The following is a 22,540-nucleotide window of genomic DNA, read 5'->3' on the forward strand; positions in this document are numbered from 1 at the left end:
CCATGGTGGGCTGGCTACCGCCGGCCGGCCAGCGAGGCGTGTGACGAACTGTGTGCTTGCCCGATAGCACGCACGATTTCCCTTGCCTTCCTGCGATGAAAGTGCAAGTGAGCTAACAAGCAACGGTGCGCCTCCTCCCTACCCCCCTCTTTCTTACCGCCCTTGACCGCCACTCCGTAACACGAGAGCCCACGCACGACGGTCTCCCCCCCCCCTCTTCGCATCTCGGTTGCATTGGCACGGGCCCTTTCCCTCGACACATTTCCTCCCTCTCCCTCCCCCATGTCCGCCCAACGTCGTACCATCAACCTACCAGGAAAAACGCGGAAAGAGTGAAAGAAAGCTGTTCGATTCAAAAGGCTAAAAATTCAAGATACCTATTCAGTTTACGACTTATGTTTTAATTGCGAAATTGAATCCAAGCAGTACCGAAGTCACGTCTGCTTCTCAGACATCTTCAGACTAGCGCCATCCTCGAGATATCTGATTTCAGTCTGCAAAAAATGCAAACGTTAACGTTACAACTAAGATCCTCCCGAAAGTGTTGACAGGAACCTTTGCGAAACTGTTAGCAGGAAGTTGTGACCATTTGAATATTTGTTTTAAGTAAACAATATTTCAATAGTGCACAGCTTCAATGTTGCAATGAAGCATGTGCCCTAGAGTGAATATTTGCAAAAAATATTTAGTACACGTGTTGACATGAACGCTGGTGTTGATTACGACTCTCGATCTTGCAACTTGCTTTGCAAGTAACGTCCGCCTGTTCCATAAGTGCTTCTGAAAAGGCGGAGAAACGACGACACAGGCAATCTATTTTGATATATCGGCTCGTACTTATATAAATTCATATGGTAAAGCAAATATCATGCGTGCTAACTACAAAGATGAATAAAGATGTCATTACCAGAGCTGTATAAATAGTTCCAGCCAGACCAATGGCAACATTGCAGTACAGCAGTGGCACGGAAAACACTGAAAGTGTAAGGGAAATATCAGGCTCTAAACAGAGATAACAGGTCCAGAACAGAAAAAGCTGCCGCGTCTCATTCCAATACACCCGAACAATGTTATGGCGGGACGCGGGTAGGTCCGGCAATGCACTATCTTGGGGATCGGCTCAGGTATGGGGGTGTGCTTAACGCCTGCTTCACCTCCGCTGCGGGTCTGCACGGCATTGCACTATCTTCCGGATCGGCCCACGTATGGGTACTGCTTAACGCCTGCTTCACCTCCGTGGCAGGTCTGCCCGGTATTGCACTAACTTTGGGATCGGCCCACGTATGGGTACTGCTTAACGCCTGCTTCACCTCCGTGGCGGGTCTGCCCGGTATTGCACTAACTTTGGCATCGTCCACGTATGGGTACTGCTTAACGCCTGCTTCACCTCCGTGGCGGGTCTGCCCGGTATTGCACTAACTTTGGGATCGGCCCACGTATGGGTACTGCTTAACGCCTGCTTCACCTCCGTGGCGGGTCTGCCCGGTATTGCACTAACTTTGGGATCGGCCCACGTATGGGTACTGCTTAACGCCTGCTTCACCTCCGTGGCGGGTCTGCCCGGTATTGCACTAACTTTGGGATCGGCCCACGTATGGGCACTGCTTAACGCCTGCTTCACCTCCGTGGCGGGTCTGCCCGGTATTGCACTAACTTTGGCATCGCTTCACCTCCGCGGCGGTTGGGAGGGTATTGGACTATTTTGGGATCGGCCCACGTATGGGGAGTGTGTGTAGCAGCGTGCCACGTACAGAAAGATAAAATGACGCTTTTCGTTACCACTACACTGCGACCTTCTTCTTTAAGTCAGGAGGAAGTGAACTTGCTTGCTACATACTTGTGGAAACTCCAACAGCGGCACTGTAGATTCCCACTGCTCCCAGGGTTTGCTGCAAAGGAGTACGTATATGTGAAGCAGTGTGCCGTCTCGGTTTCTCAGCAAAAGGGCATAAACGAAAAGTCATGATGGCAATTAAAGATAAAAAGTACCCTACCACTAAATTGAGCTTACGTATCATCGCGAGGAATTTAATTTTTTCACATACAAATCATCCCACGTGCGAAGTGTGGTAACACCTAATCCAGCAAACGCTGCATTCCCGCAAGTTCCGCATGGGTTAATTAATTAAATCTGATGGTATTTGTGTTTTAACGTGAAATTCACTTATGCTTAATTTTCTACATTGTCACATCACCCTGAAGAGCAAAATCTGCGGTCATCCAGCACGCGCTTCCCCGTCAACAAAATGAGTTAACTGCGCAGTCAGCGTGAGCTTATGAAATAAATTAGTGACTGTCATGGGTCGGTAACTATTTTCACAGATTAGGCGATTCGGCGTTGAAAATGGGATGTTTACCTCAGATATGAATGCAATATAAATACTTACGAGCGCAAGTCAGCTAGGAACATTTGACTGTCTATTCGTACACGTTTTCAAGACGGCGCACTCATGTGCCTCTTAACAAAGGTTTCTTTTTTATTTTATTACCAGCAGAAGGCAATTAGTCAGGGCTCGTGCGCACGCGTAATTGGAGTGCACTACGCATGCAGTCATGATGATAAACCGAGAACATCTCCCGCGTAAACGCTTTTTTTTCCTTGGTTGACGAATGTACAGGAAATGAAAAGGTATTCTTACACAGCAAACTTTATTCCGGGCATATAAACCATAAGGAAACAGATTCCAGTACCAGAGAAGCGCAATATGCGAATGCACATCAGGCAGAAAACTTTAATTACTTCTATGCTGATTTATGCACATTAAACGACGGCTTAGTAGGCTGCCGGATCCTTGGTACACAGTTGCTGCTTGCGCTCGACTGCACGAGCCTGTTGTTGTGCCCGGGCTGCAGCATCGGGACCGCGTAGACGAGCTGGTTCTCAGTTCTGCTAGCGGCGTTGCTGATCGAAATCTGTCTACTCCTCAGGAGTACGTGTGGCGCGTGGCATACACAATGGAAGCCGGAGAGAAACTGCTGAGCGCGCGCTCAGCTGCGACGGAGAGCATCGACGTTACTACGGGCGCAGCCAATCGCGCGCCTCTCTTTCTCTTTCACCCATGCACATGAGTTGCGCCGGAGGAGTTCTTGGCGTACAGGCGACAGACGCACGTACGGACGAATCGGCTAGCCATATCCAGCTTCGTTGAAAAAGTTACGCGCCATCGGCTATCCGTTCGTCAAAGGGAGCAAACGCGCTAACTTGAGGTGTTCCTCTCACCACCGCCACGGGAATATAGGGCCGTGTGTAAATTATTATCAGTAGTAATGTCCTGTTTGTGCTTTAGGCTGAAAGCGTCACATCTCCGGCGAAAAAGTCAAGTATAAAGAGAGAACGTCGATTTTCACTGAGTAAATCGTTCGCCATACGAAAAGGAAAGTCATAAGGCGCCAATTGGGGACGTGATCACGTGATCAAAGATGCCAGTGACCGAGCTGCAGTGCTGTAAACGGTCAATAGCTTAATGAGGAATCACATTAATCGGCTGCACCTAACTTTCGAGTTGACAATAAGTCCTGATGATGGCCGTTATTGGTTATTCACTATTTCAACGCAACAATAAATTCGGATATTCGCACTTGGTCACCGAAATGTCTGTGCTTGCACTTACACTGAGGATGAAGTAGACGACGCAAGCAGTGATTCCGACTTTGTTGTCAAAACGTAGGCGCAGGTACTGATGTTCATGAAAGAGAAAAAGGACGTCAACACGGATTCTGTGTTCAATCAGCGCGTACACTTTATCAGATAATAACTACGCAATCTGAGCTAACAAAACCAAACGCGCTGTATTGACCAGATAATTAATTTTTCTTTGACGCTCATTAATTAAAATAAGTAAGCCGTTTACGCGTCAAAGCAAAACACCTGAACTGGCGACATGTTCCGAGCCAATGGAAAGCAGCATAGATTATTTAGACCCGAATCTGAATAAAATGAATTCGATTGCATGAGCGTTTTTGTATTCGAACCACGTCGAAGTGCTATCGCGGCGGCCCGAAATGGAGCGCGGGACCTCGCGTGAAATTCAACACTCTCGAGCAATTCGATCGTAACGACTGCATGCCACTTGCCAGCGCCTGCTCCATATCAGGTGCGCGATAAGCATTAGTAGCGGCCTTTTCTTGATTTTATGTGAAATATATATATATATATATATATATATATATATATATATATATATATATATATATATATATATAAACGAGAAGAAAGGGGGTAAACCGAGGGACCCGATAATTATTAGTCATATAATGAGAAGCCAACAAACACTGACACCAAGTACAACATAGGGGAAATTGCGTGAGCTTAATAAATGAAATCAAGTAATGATAAATTTTTTCATCCACTGATAAGTTTTTTCATCCACTTTAATTTCCATTAATTTATCATTACTTGATTTCATTTATTGAGCTCACGCAATTTCCCCTATGTTGTACTTGGTGTCAGTGTTTGTTGGCTTCTCATTATATGACTAATAATTATCGGGTCCCTCGGTTTACCCCCTTTCTTCTCGTTTATTACATAACGAGGGTCTCGAATCCGGCAACATTGATGCCTTCAGGTAGCATATGTGGGTTTATTGACCAGTTGCCTTCACCCGAAAATGATCACGTTCTCGTGGCGCCTGCGGCAAAAAGGACGTTCCACGTCCGCCGCCAAGGTCTGTGAGTGGGGGCGCTGGCTAACACTCCCAGGGTTCTACTAGTACACATAAATACCCAAGAAAGTGGATGGGGAAACGCCGCCGCGGTAGCTCAATTGGTAGAGCATCGCACGCGACATGCGAAGGTTGTGGGTTCGGTTCCCACCTGCGGCAAGTTGTTTTTCATCCACTTTAATTTCCATTAATTTATCATTACTTGATTTCATTTATTAAGCTCACGCAATTTCCCCTATGTTGTACTTGGTGTCAGTGTTTGTTGGCTTCTCATTATATGACTAATAATTATCGGGTCCCTCGGTTTACCCCCTTCTCGTTTATTACATAACGAGGGTCTCGAATCCGGCAACATTGATGCCTTCAGGTAGCATATGTGGGTTTATTGACCAGTTGCCTTCACCCGAAAATGATCACGTTCTCGTGGCGCCTGCGGCAAGAAGGAGGTTCCACGTCCGCCGCCAAGGTCTGTGAGTGGGGGCGCTGGCTAACACTCCCGGGGTTCTACTAGTACACATAAATACCCAAGAAAGTGGATGGGGAAACGCCGCCGCGGTAGCTCAATTGGTAGAGCATCGCACGCGACATGCGAAGGTTGTGGGTTCGGTTCCCACCTGCGGCAAGTTGTTTTTTCATCCACTTTAATTTCCATTAATTTATCATTACTTGATTTCATTTATTAAGCTCACGCAATTTCCCCTATGTTGTACTTGGTGTCAGTGTTTGTTGGCTTCTCATTATATGACTAATAATTATCGGGTCCCTCGGTTTACCCCCTTTCTTCTCGTTTATTACATAACGAGGGTCTCGAATCCGGCAACATTGATGCCTTCAGGTAGCATATGTGGGTTTATTGACCAGTTGCCTTCACCCGAAAAAGATCACGTTCTCGTGGCGCCTGCGGCAAAAAAGACGTTCCACGTCCGCCGCCAAGGTCTGTGAGTGGGGGCGCTGGCTAACACTCCCAGGGTTCTACTAGTACACATAAATACCCAAGAAAGTGGATGGGGAAACGCCGCCGCGGTAGCTCAATTGGTAGAGCATCGCACGCGACATGCGAAGGTTGTGGGTTCGGTTCCCACCTGCGGCAAGTTGTTTTTTCATCCACTTTAATTTCCATTAATTTATCATTACTTGATTTCATTTATTAAGCTCACGCAATTTCCCCTATGTTGTACTTGGTGTCAGTGTTTGTTGGCTTCTCATTATATGACTAATAATTATCGGGTCCCTCGGTTTACCCCCTTTCTTCTCGTTTATTACATAACGAGGGTCTCGAATCCGGCAACATTGATGCCTTCAGGTAGCATATGTGGGTTTATTGACCAGTTGCCTTCACCCGAAAAAGATCACGTTCTCGTGGCGCCTGCGGCAAAAAAGACGTTCCACGTCCGCCGCCAAGGTCTGTGAGTGGGGGCGCTGGCTAACACTCCCAGGGTTCTACTAGTACACATAAATACCCAAGAAAGTGGATGGGGAAACGCCGCCGCGGTAGCTCAATTGGTAGAGCATCGCACGCGACATGCGAAGGTTGTGGGTTCGGTTCCCACCTGCGGCAAGTTGTTTTTTCATCCACTTTATTTTCCATTAATTTATCATTACTTGATTTCATTTATTAAGCTCACGCAATTTCCCCTATGTTGTACTTGGTGTCAGTGTTTGTTGGCTTCTCATTATATGACTAATAATTATCGGGTCCCTCGGTTTACCCCCTTTCTTCTCGTTTATTACATAACGAGGGTCTCGAATCCGGCAACACTGATGCCTTCAGGTAGCATATGTGGGTTTATTGACCAGTTGCCTTCACCCGAAAAAGATCACGTTCTCGTGGCGCCTGCGGCAAAAAAGACGTTCCACGTCCGCCGCCAAGGTCTGTGAGTGGGGGCGCTGGCTAACACTCCCAGGGTTCTACTAGTACACATAAATACCCAAGAAAGTGGATGGGGAAACGCCGCCGCGGTAGCTCAATTGGTAGAGCATCGCACGCGACATGCGAAGGTTGTGGGTTCGGTTCCCACCTGCGGCAAGTTGTTTTTTCATCCACTTTAATTTCCATTAATTTATCATTACTTGATTTCATTTATTAAGCTCACGCAATTTCCCCTATGTTGTACTTGGTGTCAGTGTTTGTTGGCTTCTCATTATATGACTAATAATTATCGGGTCCCTCGGTTTACCCCCTTTCTTCTCGTTTATTACATAACGAGGGTCTCGAATCCGGCAACATTGATGCCTTCAGGTAGCATATGTGGGTTTATTGACCAGTTGCCTTCACCCGAAAAAGATCACGTTCTCGTGGCGCCTGCGGCAAAAAAGACGTTCCACGTCCGCCGCCAAGGTCTGTGAGTGGGGGCGCTGGCTAACACTCCCAGGGTTCTACTAGTACACATAAATACCCAAGAAAGTGGATGGGGAAACGCCGCCGCGGTAGCTCAATTGGTAGAGCATCGCACGCGACATGCGAAGGTTGTGGGTTCGGTTCCCACCTGCGGCAAGTTGTTTTTCATCCACTTTAATTTCCATTAATTTATCATTACTTGATTTCATTTATTAAGCTCACGCAATTTCCCCTATGTTGTACTTGGTGTCAGTGTTTGTTGGCTTCTCATTATATGACTAATAATTATCGGGTCCCTCGGTTTACCTCCTTCTCGTTTATTACATAACGAGGGTCTCGAATCCGGCAACATTGATGCCTTCAGGTAGCATATGTGGGTTTATTGACCAGTTGCCTTCACCCGAAAAAGATCACGTTCTCGTGGCGCCTGCGGCAAAAAAGACGTTCCACGTCCGCCGCCAAGGTCTGTGAGTGGGGGCGCTGGCTAACACTCCCAGGGTTCTACTAGTACACATAAATACCCAAGAAAGTGGATGGGGAAACGCCGCCGCGGTAGCTCAATTGGTAGAGCATCGCACGCGACATGCGAAGGTTGTGGGTTCGGTTCCCACCTGCGGCAAGTTGTTTTTTCATCCACTTTAATTTCCATTAATTTATCATTACTTGATTTCATTTATTAAGCTCACGCAATTTCCCCTATGTTGTACTTGGTGTCAGTGTTTGTTGGCTTCTCATTATATGACTAATAATTATCGGGTCCCTCGGTTTACCCCATTTCTTCTCGTTTATTACATAACGAGGGTCTCGAATCCGGCAACATTGATGCCTTCAGGTAGCATATGTGGGTTTATTGACCAGTTGTCTTCACCCGAAAAAGATCACGTTATCGTGGCGCCTGCGGCAAAAAAGACGTTCCACGTCCGCCGCCAAGGTCTGTGAGTGGGGGCGCTGGCTAACACTCCCAGGGTTCTACTAGTACACATAAATACCCAAGAAAGTGGATGGGGAAACGCCGCCGCGGTAGCTCAATTGGTAGAGCATCGCACGCGACATGCGAAGGTTGTGGGTTCGGTTCCCACCTGCGGCAAGTTGTTTTTTCATCCACTTTAATTTCCATTAATTTATCATTACTTGATTTCATTTATTAAGCTCACGCAATTTCCCCTATGTTGTACTTGGTGTCAGTGTTTGTTGGCTTCTCATTATATGACTAATAATTATCGGGTCCCTCGGTTTACCCCCTTTCTTCTCGTTTATTACGTAACGAGGGTCTCGAATCCGGCAACATTGATGCCTTCAGGTAGCATATGTGGGTTTATTGACCAGTTGCCTTCACCCGAAAAAGATCACGTTCTCGTGGCGCCTGCAGCAAAAAAGACGTTCCACGTCCGCCGCCAAGGTCTGTGAGTGGGGGCGCTGGCTAACACTCCCAGGGTTCTACTAGTACACATAAATACCCAAGAAAGTGGATGGGGAAACGCCGCCGCGGTAGCTCAATTGGTAGAGCATCGCACGCGACATGCGAAGGTTGTGGGTTCGGTTCCCACCTGCGGCAAGTTGTTTTTTCATCCACTTTAATTTCCATTAATTTATCATTACTTGATTTCATTTATTAAGCTCACGCAATTTCCCCTATGTTGTACTTGGTGTCAGTGTTTGTTGGCTTCTCATTATATGACTAATAATTATCGGGTCCCTCGGTTTACCCCCTTTCTTCTCGTTTATTACATAACGAGAGTCTCGAATCCGGCAACATTGATGCCTTCAGGTAGCATATGTGGGTTTATTGACCAGTTGCCTTCACCCGAAAAAGATCACGTTCTCGTGGCGCCTGCGGCAAAAAAGACGTTCCACGTCCGCCGCCAAGGTCTGTGAGTGGGGGCGCTGGCTAACACTCCCAGGGTTCTACTAGTACACATAAATACCCAAGAAAGTGGATGGGGAAACGCCGCCACGGTAGCTCAATTGGTAGAGCATCGCACGCGACATGCGAAGGTTGTGGGTTCGGTTCCCACCTGCGGCAAGTTGTTTTTTCATCCACTTTATTTTCCATTAATTTATCATTACTTGATTTCATTTATTAAGCTCACGCAATTTCCCCTATGTTGTACTTGGTGTCAGTGTTTGTTGGCTTCTCATTATATGACTATATATATATATATATATATATATATATATATATATTGCTAAGAGATTTATTAGCAACGGGCGCGAACGGGTAGCTGTCACAAGCGTTCGGCGAAAGACAGCAACCACGAGCTCATGCCGGTAGCGATGGTGCTGTGGCGCAGGCGGCTACTCTTCTTCGTTACAATCGCCCTCCGCAGAAAAAGGCGCCATCCTGGCGGCTCAAGGCGAAGAGACTACTATTGGGTCGTAGTACGGCTTAAGGCGAGAGACGTGGACAAGTTCGCGGCCGCGATGGCGTAGGTCCGTCGATGGCGTGAGGGGCTCTACGATGTAATTGACGGAGGACGTTTGCTCGAGAACGCGGTAGGGTCCTAGGTACTTTGCGACAAGTTTTGAGGAGAGGCCGGGTGTAGTAGCGGGTACCCGAAGCCATACGAGAGAGCCAGGCAAAAAAGTTGGTGCAGAACGGCCGGCAGGTTGACGGGATTGCTGCTGCCACTGGTCCTCGGTGGAAAAAGAGCGGGCAAGCTGGCGGCATTCCTCAGCATGACGAGCAGCTTCAGATAGCGGAGTACTTTCGGACGCGTCAGGTGTATATGACAGAATAGTATCGAGAGTAGTAGAAGGTTCTCGTCCGTATAGGAGAAAGTAAGGGGAAAAACCGGTAGTTGCCTGGGTCGCAGTATTGTACGCATACGTCACGAAAGGGAGAACTTGGTCCCAGTTTGAATGATCAGAGGCGACGTACATGGAGAGCATATCGCCAAGAGTACGGTTGAAGCGCTCGGTCATGCCGTTAGTTTGCGGATGGTACGCTGTACTGGTGCGGTGAACGATTCGGCATTCGTCGAGTAGTGCCTTCAAAGCATCGGAAAGAAAGGCGCGGCCTCTGTCGCTCAGAAGTTCGCGAGGGGCACCGTGGCGAAGAACGAAATGTCGTAATAGGAACGATGCAACGTCGCGGGCGGTGGCAGTCGGCAGAGCAGCTGTTTCAGCATAGCGGGTTAAGTGATCCACTGCAACAATAATCCAGCGGTTGCCTGCTGGTGTGGAGGGTAGCGGTCCGTAGATGTCTATGCCAACACGATCAAAAGGCCGACGAGGGCAGGGAAGGGGTTGTGACGGGTAGACTTGTCCGGGAGGTAATTTTCGGCGTTGGCACGGAGCGCAGGAGCGAATGAACTTTCTGACGTTATACATGCCTCGCCAATACAATCGGATGCGTAGTCGAGCATAGGTCTTGAAGAGGCCGGCATGTGCGCACTGAGGGTCTGCGTGGAAAGCGTCGCAGATAAGGTCACGGAGATGGCGGGGTATCACGAGAAGCCACTTGCGACCGTCAGAGAGGTAATTACGACGATAAAGAAGGCCGTCGCGAATGCAGAAGTGGGTAGCCTGGCGGCGAAGAGCGCGCGATGGTGATGGGGTGGATGGATCAGAAAGGATGCTGATGAGAGCACTGATCCAGGGATCCTTGCGCTGCTCCGACGGCCTGTTGCGCAGTGCATGAGATGGAACTGTGGGCTCAAGGTCGGATAGGCAAGCGCAGTCAGCGGAGACCGGTGAGCGAGAAAGGGCGTCAGCGTCCGTGTGTTTGCGGCCGGAACGGTAGAGGACGCGGATGTCGTACTCCTGTAGCTTAAGGGCCCAGCGAGCAAGTCGGCCAGATGGGTCCTTAAGGGTAGACAGCCAACAAAGGGCGTGATGGTCAGTGATGACATCGAAAGGGTGACCATACAAATAAGGACGGAATTTTCCAAGGGCCCAAATAATGGCTAAACACTCTTTCTCTGTAACAGAGTAATTAGCCTCGGCCTTTGTCAGAGTTCGGCTCGCGTAGGCAACGACATATTCATCAAAGCCCGCTTTTCGTTGTGCGAGTACGGCGCCAAGTCCGATGCCGCTGGCATCGGTGTGGACCTCTGTGGGCGCTGCAGGATCGAAGTGGCGGAGGATAGGTGGCGAGGTTAGCAGGCGGCGTAATTTCGTGAAGGCGTCATCACAGGCGGGCGACCAAGCGGAAAGTTCTTTGTCGCCACTTAGAAGGGCTGTCAGGGGTGCACTTATGGAAGCGAAATTTCGAATGAAACGTCGGAAGTATGAGCATAAACCAAGAAAACTTTGAAGCTCTTTTAACTTCTTTGGTTGCGGAAAGTCGGTGACAGCGCGGAGCTTGGCTGGATCCGGAAGGACGCCGTCTCGTGATACAACATGGCCAAGAATAGGGAGCTTTCGGGCACCAAAACGACATTTTTTTAAGTTAAGTTGAAGTCCCGCGACAGTAAGGCATTTGAGAACTTGCTCGAGACGGCTGAGATGGGTTTGGAAATCAGCGGAAAAGACAACTACGTCATCCAGGTAGCATAAACATGTGTTCCATTTGAGGCCGCGTAAAATATTATCCATCATTCTCTCAAAAGTGGCGGGAGCATTGCACAGGCCGAAAGGCATTACGATGAATTCGTACAATCCGTCAGGTGTCACAAATGCTGTTTTAGGTCGATCAGATGGTGCCAAGGGGACTTGCCAGTATCCGGAACGTAAATCCAGCGAAGAAAAGAATTCAGCTCCCTGCAAACAGTCGAGGGCGTCGTCGATGCGCGGTAACGGGTAAACGTCCTTGCGCGTTATCTTGTTCAGACGTCGGTAGTCGACGCAGAATCGAATAGAGCCATCCTTTTTCTTAACGAGGACGACCGGTGATGCCCAGGGACTGTTGGAAGGCTGCACAACGCCACGCTTGAGCATGTCAGCAACCTGGTGGTCAATGACACGGCGCTCAGAGGCGGAAACTCGGTAAGGGCGCTGCCGTAAAGGTGCGTGACTGCCGGTATCTATTTGGTGAAAAACGGTCGATGTGCGGCCCAAACCGGAAGCATGGCTGTCGAAAGAAGCGCGGAACCTCTGCAGGAGAGCAATAAGCTGGCTTCGTTCTGAAGATGACGTGCCATCGTCGATGGAGCAGTGGAAAGCGTCGAGGAGTGACTGATCAACCGCAGAGTCACAAGTAAGTGCGCCAAGGCCCGCAGAAGTAGAAACGGCAGCAGTGTCAAAGATGCAAAAGGTGTCGACTGGTTGAACAAGGCCTAGGCATTCACCATGAGATAAAGCTAAAGGGCAGGCTGTGGGATTGTCGACGACCATTTTCGTGACGCCATTGCGAAGAGTAAGGAGAGCAAAGGGCAGCGGAGAACATCGGCGGCGAATGAACAGCTCAGAGGGCGTAAAGAAAACAGTGGCATCAGAAATAGCGGCGCACGACACAGCCACAAGCAGGGAAGAGCGTGGAGGGACGGAATTGTCTTCGGAAACAAACAGTTTAACACTGGAAGGGTCGTTGTCGATAGGCTCGACGTCTGGAAGTGCAGAAAGTTCGAGTTTGGCGTGACAACAGTCAATAACGGCGTTATTATTTGCAAGGAAGTCCCAGCCTAATATGATGTCATGGGAACAAGTGGGCAGCACGACGAATTCGACGGTATACAGTAGACCTTGAATGAAGACGCGAGCAGTACAGGCAGCGAGAGGCGTTATATTTTGAGCGTTCGCGGTTCGAAGGGAGAAGTCGGAGAGAGGCGTCAAAACCTTTCGTAGTGTGCGGCAGAGTTCGGCGGAAATTACGGATACGGCGGCTCCTGTATCTACAAGCGCCAGGACGGCGATTCCTTCGACAGAGACTTCGATGACGTTGGCTGGAGAGGGACGAGGACTTGGGCATTGCGACGTGGACGCAGTTCGTGCCTCGGGAACTGCGGCCATCAGTTTTCCTGCTCGGTGGACACGGGACGACGCCGCATCGGAGAAAGCGAGCGACGGCGGGGAGATGGTGAGCGGCGAGTAGAGGCGGTTGGGCGGTCAGGGGAAAAGGAAGAAGTAGGAAGGCTGGAAGGCGACGAGGAAAACGGAGCGGGGAAAGGTGGCGCCCGCCGGATGTTCTGAAGAGGAGGCATGCCACGACGACAATGGGGCGCCACGTGACCAGCACCACCGCAAGCAAAACATATTGGGCGGTCATCGAAGGTGCGCCACTGGTGGGGGTAAGGTCCGAGTCGCGGTTGAGCATTCGGAAAAGGCTGTCGGTCGGGCAGTGGCATAGGAGGAAAATGCCGGCGGTCGTGAAGCGGCATAGATGGCGGCAAAAATGTCGGTGGTCGATGCATAGAGGGCGGCAGGGGCGCTTGTGGACGAGATCGGGAAACTGCTTCAGCGTAAGTGAGAGGAGCCGTGACTGGTGGCTGCTCAACGGCTGGAGGAACGGCTTGAGAGACTTGTTCTTGAATGAAGTCGCGGATCGTAGGATGCAAAGCAGGGGGTGGTTCCTGGACAGAAGATATCAACGATAGCTGGCGGGCGACCTCTGCGCGAACGAATTCCTGGATTTTGATGAAGAGAGTAGCATGGTTGTAGTCGTCGACCCCAAGGCTGGATAGAGAGTCGGCGGGCGGGGTGGGACGTCGGGTGTGAAGCCGTTGCCTGCGCAACTCGTCGTAACTCTGGCACAATTCGATGACTTCAGCGACAGAGTGAGGACTCTTCGATAATAACATTTGAAATGCGTCGTCCTGAATACCCTTCATTATATGTTTGATCTTCTCCTCCTCTGACATTGACGCATTCACCCGTTTGCAAAGGTCGACAATGTCCTCAATATAGCTCGTGAAGTTTTCTCCGGTCTCTTGGGAACGTGTGCGCAAACGTTGTTCTGCACGAAGCTTTCTTACTGCAGGCCGACCAAAAACTTGGGTAAAGTTGGTCTTGAAGACCAACCACGAAGTGAGGTCGGCTTCATGGTTGAGAAACCATAGTTTCGCAACGTCCGTAAGATAAAAGGCGACGTTTCTCAACTTAGTAACGTCGTCCCACTGGTTATGGGCACTCACTCGCTCATAAGACGAGATCCAATCTTCAACGTCTTTGTCATCTGTGCCGGAGAAGATAGGGGGATCTCGCTGACGCAAGGCACCGGCACAAACCAAGGTAGCCGGCGCCGTTGGAGGAGCTGGAGGAGTGCGTGCGTCGTCGGGCATGATGGGGGGTAGAGTGCGACTCCGAAGTTCCAGGGTGGTCGAAACCCCGCACCTCCACCACTTGCTAAGAGATTTATTAGCAACGGGCGCGAACGGGTAGCTGTCACAAGCGTTCGGCGAAAGACAGCAACCACGAGCTCATGCCGGTAGCGATGGTGCTGTGGCGCAGGCGGCTACTTTTCTTCGTTTCAATATATATATATATATATATATATATATATATATATATATATATATATATATATATAAGTAAAGCGCTTTGCGTCATGACGAAGGTTCTTGAATGTGAGTGACTGAATAATGGAAATGTATTTCACCTGCGAACTAACAAGCATTCGAATGAAGTTAGGCGAATTTCACGCACTGTGGAAATCGATATATAAACGAAGCTTTCTGTGCTGTTTGGTTTGACGGACGATAAGTAGCGGTAATGTTGACGGCGAATGTTTAATTTCTTCAACATTTAATCCAATACTAGAGTGGCGAGTTGATGTTAAACGTTACTTAGCGTGCACCACTGCTGCTTTGGCTGCGCCGTACACACAACACACAGAGAGACGTGTTTGCATGAGGCGTTGGTGCGCGCCATTGTTGTAACCGCCGAGAAGCTGTTAGCATTCTCATAGCCTCAAATGGCGCATCATGTGGTGGCAGAAGTGTTAAAAATTAATTGAATTATGGGGCTGTATATGCCTAAGCCGCAATCAGATTTTGAAGCACGCCATCGTGGCAGACTTCAGAATAAATTGGACACCCTGGTGCTTTTTGATGTGCACTTAAACATAAGTGCACGAGCGTTTTCGCATTTCGCTCCGGTCGAAATGCGGCTATCGCCTAGACCCTACGGTGCGCGTTATGCGGCATTGCGTCTGCACGCCATGCGTCAGTTGTCCACTTGACAATTTTGCATTATGTTTATTTTGCAGAAATAGCACAAACGCACAGCACAATACGTTCAGTATGGCTGTTTCCGCTGTCGTATCTACAGCAGTAGCGTTTCCTTGCCTTCTCACGTCCACGGTTCCATTTTCTGCATTGCAGTTTCTGTAATGCTTTTGCGGACGGTCACGGATAATTACATCTGTCAAGAGGCTAATGTGGTGACGCCCAGAGCGTTTTAGAGGACTTTGTGCATATGCGAAGCGATTGAATGATCCAAACGAGTTTCTCGCGTCGTCGTCCCTCTCTGCCACGCTCCTTCTATCTATAAACACCCTCTGAAACACCCCATGGTGCATCGTGCAATACAGCCACAGCAGCATCAGCAGCAGTGGAAAAGTAGAAACAAGGAAAGTTTGAAAACAGCTGACGCCTAGACATTGAACCAAAAGCAGAGGCCGAACGTTTGCGATAGACATACCTCAGTGTACAAGATATTTAATATACAGCAAGTAATTTTTGTCCTAAATTGTTAACGTAATGCTATTTGACTTGCTAAGCATGTCTTGTTGCAACAACTGGTTGCCATGTCTACTAAACACATAGGCATAGAAGCTTCTACCACAGCACTCTTTTTTTTTTCAGGGAAAACAACCCATTGCTAACCACAAACTACCTGGAAGACAGAAGCAGCGCGCATGTTGTACAGCAGCGGCACCAGTGCCGTCGACGTCACGAGCACCGCCAGTGGAGTGGCGGACAGTGGCCAGAGGCTGTGGAATCCGTAGCCGTAAAAGTGTCCCAGGAAGCCGACCACCGACACTCCGTTGACCACGGAAGCCAGAACTGAGACCGTCAGGGCGGCTTCGGGGAGGCTGCGCCCGCCGAGGAACGTCTCCATCGCAGCGCTCTTGCTGCCATGGTCAGCTGGCGTGAACTGCATCAGCAAGAGTGCTTCGTCTCGTACTGCCATCTGGTGCGAGTTGCGTTCTCTTGCTCGTTGCCATAATAATAAAAAAAGTCACCGCCCCATCCAGTTCGGGAAGCAAGTCGAACAGTGAAGTTGTGTTAGTTGCACCGTGTGCTACACCATGCAAGTCAAACTTCGCAACGAGTCTATATTGTAGATCTTTTGTTTCACCATTCGTTCACCTCATTTTCGCTTTTTCGTGCTTCGCGTGGTGAGCATGGTTTAGGAGTGCTTTTTTTATCGGTTATCCCACTGTTTCACCGCTAACACTCGCTGACGCTCGCGGTAGGCAGCTTCTTCCTCAGGAGTACGCATTACTCGTGGTCTTCCCATAGCTGTAGCTGGGATAGAATGTGCGGAGCCACTAAGCCAAAGTTCCGTATATTGGGCGTAAAGCCCACCATTTGAGGTGCGGGTGCTGTATTCGTTCGGGTGCTGCAGCGACGAGCTCCTAGTATCGCGTTTCAATCGCTGGGCACGCTTCTTTGGCAGCAAACCACATGCATAACATTTGTTTCTTTCGCGGCAGGGCGGAATCAATCGTCGATAAATTTGATCGCCATCTGGCTCGATTGCTGAAAATGCACCATGTGACAACCCTATAAGATTCGCGTATCAGATAGAATTCTCACAGGGGAAAAGGGGTCCCTCCAACCCCTTTTCCCCATGTTCAGCTCTTATCCTCTCCCGCTAGGCCACGTGGCCCCTTTTTAGGGAAGTGCGACAATGATGGCACAGGGTCCGCATAAACAGCTTCGCTGTAAAAAGATCCGGAAGGTGGCGGCGCGTTAAGCACATGAGGGGAACATGGAGACATGTTCAGGCCGTCGGTAACGTTCAAGACGTGCGATTACTTCGTCAACAGATCGTACGATGGGTGGATTTCACAAGGTACAGATATTACGCCTGAATGCGCAACAATTATTCTCTATATCGCCCACCAAATGATTGTCGCTATTAGATGGTTCAACAGAAGATCCTTCAGATGCGGAGAGGAATGGTGAGGCCTAATGGTAATCAGGATTTTCTGTTATGTTGATTGCCTCGAATTAGATTATACTACAGTGATCACCTACCTGCCCCAATAATACGCCTTTTTCCCACAGCATTCTGTCGCAGATTTTGAGAAAGCGTGCTAACGTGTACCAGAGCGTAAAAAAATTTTTAAAAAGGCACAGACAGAAAAGCGCGACAGAAAAGATAGAACGCTGTTCTCTCCCCTTCCCGAGACACGATCTGATGGTTCAGGGTGGAGGTGTACATACGTGCCTTGCAGTTCGCCAAGGCAAATTGGTTAACTAAGTGAACTGGACAAAAAAAAATTCCAGAAAGGGCCCAATGTACTAGAATGTGCAGCATTTAAGGCAGAGAGTTGCGCTAATTGGAATTTACAAAAAGACATGTTCCAGCGCGTAATATTGAACGGAGCTGAAGAGACAGGTCGACAGAAAAGAGTAGAACGTTCTGCAATTCATCTAAACTACAAGTAGCCCAACTCTCTCCCTTAAAAGCTGGACTTTCTAGTGAATTGGGCCCTTTCGCGCTTCCTCTTCCTCCAGCTGATTTAGTTCATCAAATCCATCTGACTAACTGTAAAGCACAGATGAACACGTTCGCCCAGAACCATTAGCTCGTGTCTCGTCAAGTTGAGAGACCAGCGTTCAACCCTTTCTGTGGTCCTTTTGGCTCTGCACCTCTTTTGATTTTTCAAGTCCATTATATGTCTGTGCCACCAGTACACATTCGTCATTCGCATCTAGACATAAACTTCCGTACAATTGCACGTCGAATTTGGCATTCCAAATGTGGTTGCACTCGGGCCTGCTCTATCGGTGAGAATTCGCACCTATGCCCAATAATATTTTAAAAAAATTATGGGGTTTGACATGCCAAGACCACTTTCTGATTATGAGGCCCGCCGTAGTGGAGGACTCAGGAAATTTCGACCACCTGGGGTTCTTTAACGTTCACCTAAATCTAAACACAGGGGAGTTTTCGCATTTCGCCCCAATCGAAATGCGGCAGCCGCGGCCGGGATTTGATTCCGCGATCGCGTGCTCAGCAGCCCAACACCATTGCCACTGAGAAACCACGGCGGTTGCCCAAATATAATGTCTACATGACCGCTTCTGTATAAAAAACGAAGAAAAAAAGGTGCCCCAAGATTTTTTTTTTTTTGCTGGTGCTCGTGCCATGAACATCTCTATCCGCATCTTGGTCTAGCATTGCTCATACCTACTGTGAAATTTCTTTGCAGTGACATGATCTTGGCTTACGCCTGCCGTAGCGACACAGAGGTTACGGCAGTCTACTGCTAGGCACCAAATCACCGGTTTGATTCCCGCCCGCCGCGGACGCGTTTCGATTGGGACTAAATGCAAGAATTTTGGTGTACTTGAATTCCTCCACGTTAAAGAACCCCATGTGGTCAAAATTAATCTGGAGTCCTGTACTACAGTATACCTTATAACCGACATCACAGTTCCGGCACGATAAACTGCATGATTCATGAGCTGGATTCCTGAGCCACTGCAAGCTTCAGGTTTGTATTCGGCCCGTGTGCATCACTGCGTAATGATGACATCGTCCAATGTTGCCCAATCTTAGTGATAAACGCTATTGAACAAATAAGTTTTCCTCGCTTGTTGTGGCACATTGAACTGGTTCTCTCGGAGGAGCGGCGATAGACGAACAAACACAACTAAGCCAGAATCCACAAAAATGTTCTGTAGGAGCCAGCAAAACGCGTTATGTTTTCGCACTCACCTGTCGTCGACGCCGAGCAAACGAAAAGTAAAGGCCGACCAGGTATCCCAGAGCCGTTAACACGCCAAAAACGGCACAATCAGCAGCGTCCAAACCGGCCGGCGTCATGCTTTTCCCGCTGTCCTCGAGCTGGCGTGATGTGAATCAGGGCGTCTGTACAAGTCTACAAATCAGTCTGTACAAGAAACTATGAATTTGGAAGCATCTTTGGATGACGTGTTTGTCGATGTAATTTATTGGCGCTTGATGTTATTTTAACTCCACTTTCACAACCAAACTCCCTCCAATGTGCCAGACAAGGCTTTGCAGTTAGGGCTCCAGTTGTCAAGAGAAATTTTCACATCGCAGTCCGTAAGTATACTCTGTTGAAACTGTCAAAGAGGAAAGTGCCATCCCCCCAAATCATAGCACATACAGACAAAGCTTTGAAGTTGAATAAACATTCCCAAGCCCGGGATATTGTTATAAGTGCATGTAGTTGAGTGCGAACGGACGATAAACACGAAAAAGACCGCGAGAGACGCGCGTTTGTCTTGTTACAAATATGCACTGTCACCAACTCACCGAATTTTCCGTCTTGTTCCGTTAATGTTCTACCTATAGTACAATATGTAGACTTGACTTGCTTACAGAACTAATTATTTTCTTTTCTATGAGCGCCCTTCATGACAAAATCTGCAGCTGTAGCTGTCACTTCAGGCTGTATGCCGTTGGCTGCACTACCACCTGCTGTTTGATGTTTCCCCTCGGCTAACAACATTTCAGCTCTGCTATGCGTCTAGTTTTTCACATCACTATATCTTTGCGTCTCACCGTTAAACGACCGTGAGTCCAAAAACCAAGTCTCCAATTATGATCGCTCGCTATCGTTGCTCAAGTATTGAAAGCGTGGTAATGCGTTAATTCCTTGCACTTCAACTATCGCTAACCATTCACAATATTACACCGTCTCCGCTTTCCAGCTCAGGCCGGCCAATTACTGATCTTGATAGACGAATGTGAGAAAGTGATCCACGCCGCATTCATTCAACGATGACGCTACATTCGCTGAGCATTGAGAAACATAATCATGGTGTATACACTCGGCGCGAACAAATTATTATGCCAGGCTTCACGTACCAAATCGGGAAACGTACTTGCCTGATAAAAGAAAGCAACTTTCGCGGTAGAAAGCAGCAGGGGTAAATCCCAGAGCAAGATTCACAGCGGAATATTGCCGGTCCGTGGCCGCTTAAACACGTGATTCCTAGCAGCATGACGATCCATGCCGTCGTTGAGCAGAGGCTTCAAGTTTTAAATAAAACAAAATTTACTGAGTACAGACTGAACCTCTTGTCGTGAAGTGTAGGCCTGCACATGCAGTGGGCGGATATGGGAGATGTTTCTTTTTTAACGTCGGCAGAAATAAACGTGTGTGAACTGCGCTTGGGTATGCAGCTGTTTCACGGAGCTCCAACTTGTTTTTCAGAGCGATGGTTCTGACCCTGCGGTCGTTGTAGACGCCCGTACCGACCAAGTGTTTCAGCAACTACGCCCCATGAGTGCTCATGGTGCTGATGATGTTTGAGATTTAGTGCCGCAAGGGTCAGGTATGGCCAAAGAGCGACATGCTAGTGGTAATCAATATGCAGTGGTCTGATGGGTTCTGTGAACTTACAGTGACGTGGCTGTAGAGTGGCCTAAAAGAGTTCGTGTAAATTGCATAAAATGTACACGTAATAAAATTATGGTAATGTATAATGACGTGTACTATGATCACTAAAATGCATTAAGAAAGAATGATGCATTATATAAAATATTCGAATTGTAAATTGCTTAGAGCACTACTGCCTCGCCAGAGCCCTTGAAACACAAGGGCCTAGAGGCATGTGCTATTCAAAATAATTCTCACAGCGCTATACTCTGGAGAGAGGAGACGCTACGAACGTATGGGGCTAATTACATGTAACACAACGTCTTTCAGGAAGTCTAGGACTGCGTTAATGTCAAAAAGCGGTTCTGGGCTGAGTAACATTACAGGCTGAAGGGGGATGTGCTGCCGATATGCTAACGGAAAATGTTTTTTCTGTCAGATTCGGCTTTCCGACACTCCAGGATGAAGTGGAGGACGGTCAGCCTCTCCCCGCATCTCCCACAGGTTGGCGGCTCATTTCCAGTGAGTAAACGATTGTGGGTGCCAAATGTGCGTCCTATTCTTAGACGACAGAATATGACATCTTTTCGGCGTGATCTTGTTGCAGAAGGCCAGAACCATAATTGTGGCTTTATTACGTGCAGCTTATTATTTGTTTACATGTCCCACAGGCGTTGCGAGTATTTTCGCAGTTTCCTGCGCAAGAACGGCCTCAGATCTGTGACAGGGACGGCAGTGGTAGGATTAACAGAATACGATGCAATTGAAGTGGCCATCTGGTCCGCCAGAACGTTACCTTCAATGCCCCTATGACCCGGCAACCAGCATATGATGACATACTGGTTAGATACACATGCTTTACATAAGACGGAATAAAGTTCAATTATAACAGGATTTTTGTGCTTACCGAACGATATCAAAGCCTTCACAACACTTAGGGATTCCGTATATATAACTGATTTTTTTAGTTTTGATTTCCTTATATGCTTCACGGTCGACAATATTGCGTAGGCCTCAGCCGTGAAGATGCTAGTTTCCGGATGCAGTACGTCGGATTCCGAGAAGGATGGACCGACGGCTGCATAGGACACCCCGTCGTGTGACTTCGATGCGTCTGTGTAGAACTCCGTGCAGGAGTGTTTGTGCTGGAGTTCCCAGAAATGCATTTGGATTTCAATGTCTGAAGCGTGTTTTGTAACTTGCATGAAAGATATATCGCATTGTATGAGCTGCCACTCCCAAGGAGGTAGCAGCTTGGCTGGATGCATTAGGCGGAGCTCAAAGAGTGGGACATGCATTTGATCACTAAGCTCCCTCACACGCAGCGAGAAAGGCTGTCTTACGGAAGGACGATTACGAAACAGTGTAGCATATGTCCTATCATTAATGGTGTTAAAACAGGGATGTTCGGGATTAGAGTGTACTGTCAAAAAATATGTTTGGCTGATGTATGTTCTCTGGATATGGAGTGACCACTCATTCGATTCTGCATATAAACTTTGTACGGGACTCGTTCTGAAAGCTGCTGTGGCTAAGCGGATACCTAGATGGTGAACAGGGTCTAGCATCTTTAGCGCGCTCGGGGCGGCAGAGTTATATACCACGGCACCATAATCTAATCGTGACCGGATGAGGCTCTTATAGATATTCATTAGACACTTTCTGTCACTACCCCACGTAGTCTTAGATTGAAGTTTCATTAGGTTCATTGTTTTTAGACACATTCCTTTCAGATATTTAATGTGTGGTATGAAAGTGAGTCTATCGTCAAGTATAATACCTAGGAATTTGTGCTCCTTGTTTACAGGTATTTGGTGTCCACACAGTTCTAAGCAAGGATCCGGGATCAGGCCTCTCTTTCGTGTAAAAAGAACAACAGAACTTTTGTTAGGATTGATTTTAAATCCATTTTCTCTGCCCATTTTGATACTTTGTTCAGGCCATGCTGTACCTGTCTCTCGCAGACTGCGAGGTTACAAGATTTGAAAGCTATTTGAATGTCGTCCACGTAGACAGAGTAAAAGATGGCGGGTGGTAATGAAGCACGAAGCGTGTTCATCTTCACGATAAAGAGCGTGCAGCTAAGCACGCCTCCCTGGGGTACACCAGTTTCTTGTATGAAAGGACGTGACAGTA

At 48.2% G+C, this 22,540-nt stretch overlaps 1 protein-coding gene across 1 annotated transcript; it reads right to left on the minus strand.

Annotated features, from left to right (window-relative positions):
• Window positions 1–434: 434 nt before the first annotated feature.
• On the minus strand, window positions 435–18,847 carry LOC139049259 (sodium-coupled monocarboxylate transporter 2-like). The gene is made up of 6 exons (XM_070524631.1): window positions 18,772–18,847; window positions 15,712–15,972; window positions 3,612–3,677; window positions 1,838–1,889; window positions 908–975; window positions 435–494 (listed from the first exon to the last, which is right to left on the minus strand). The coding sequence occupies exons 2-6, from the start codon at window positions 15,934–15,936 to the stop codon at window positions 435–437; spliced, it is 471 nt and encodes a 156-aa protein (XP_070380732.1). The 5' UTR covers window positions 15,937–15,972; window positions 18,772–18,847.
• Between the last annotated feature and the right edge of the window lie 3,693 nt (window positions 18,848–22,540).

The sequence above is a fragment of the Dermacentor albipictus genome, chromosome 8 (assembly GCF_038994185.2).
Source record: "Dermacentor albipictus isolate Rhodes 1998 colony chromosome 8, USDA_Dalb.pri_finalv2, whole genome shotgun sequence".
NCBI lineage: Eukaryota > Metazoa > Arthropoda > Arachnida > Ixodida > Ixodidae > Dermacentor > Dermacentor albipictus.

What these genes read in the sequence shown, in the direction of transcription:
- LOC139049259 (XM_070524631.1), bottom strand. Translation starts at nt 15,936, where the DNA reads ATGGAGACGTTCCTCGGCGGGCGCAGCCTCCCCGAAGCCGCCCTGACG. An exon ending in GCGCTGCTTCTGTCTTCCAG is followed by an intron (nt 3,678 to 15,711) that starts GTAGTTTGTGGT and finishes CATGAACATCAG; the next exon opens with TACCTGCGCCTACGTTTTGA. An exon ending in TCGTCTACTTCATCCTCAGT is followed by an intron (nt 1,890 to 3,611) that starts GTAAGTGCAAGC and finishes ACTCCTTTGCAG; the next exon opens with CAAACCCTGGGAGCAGTGGG.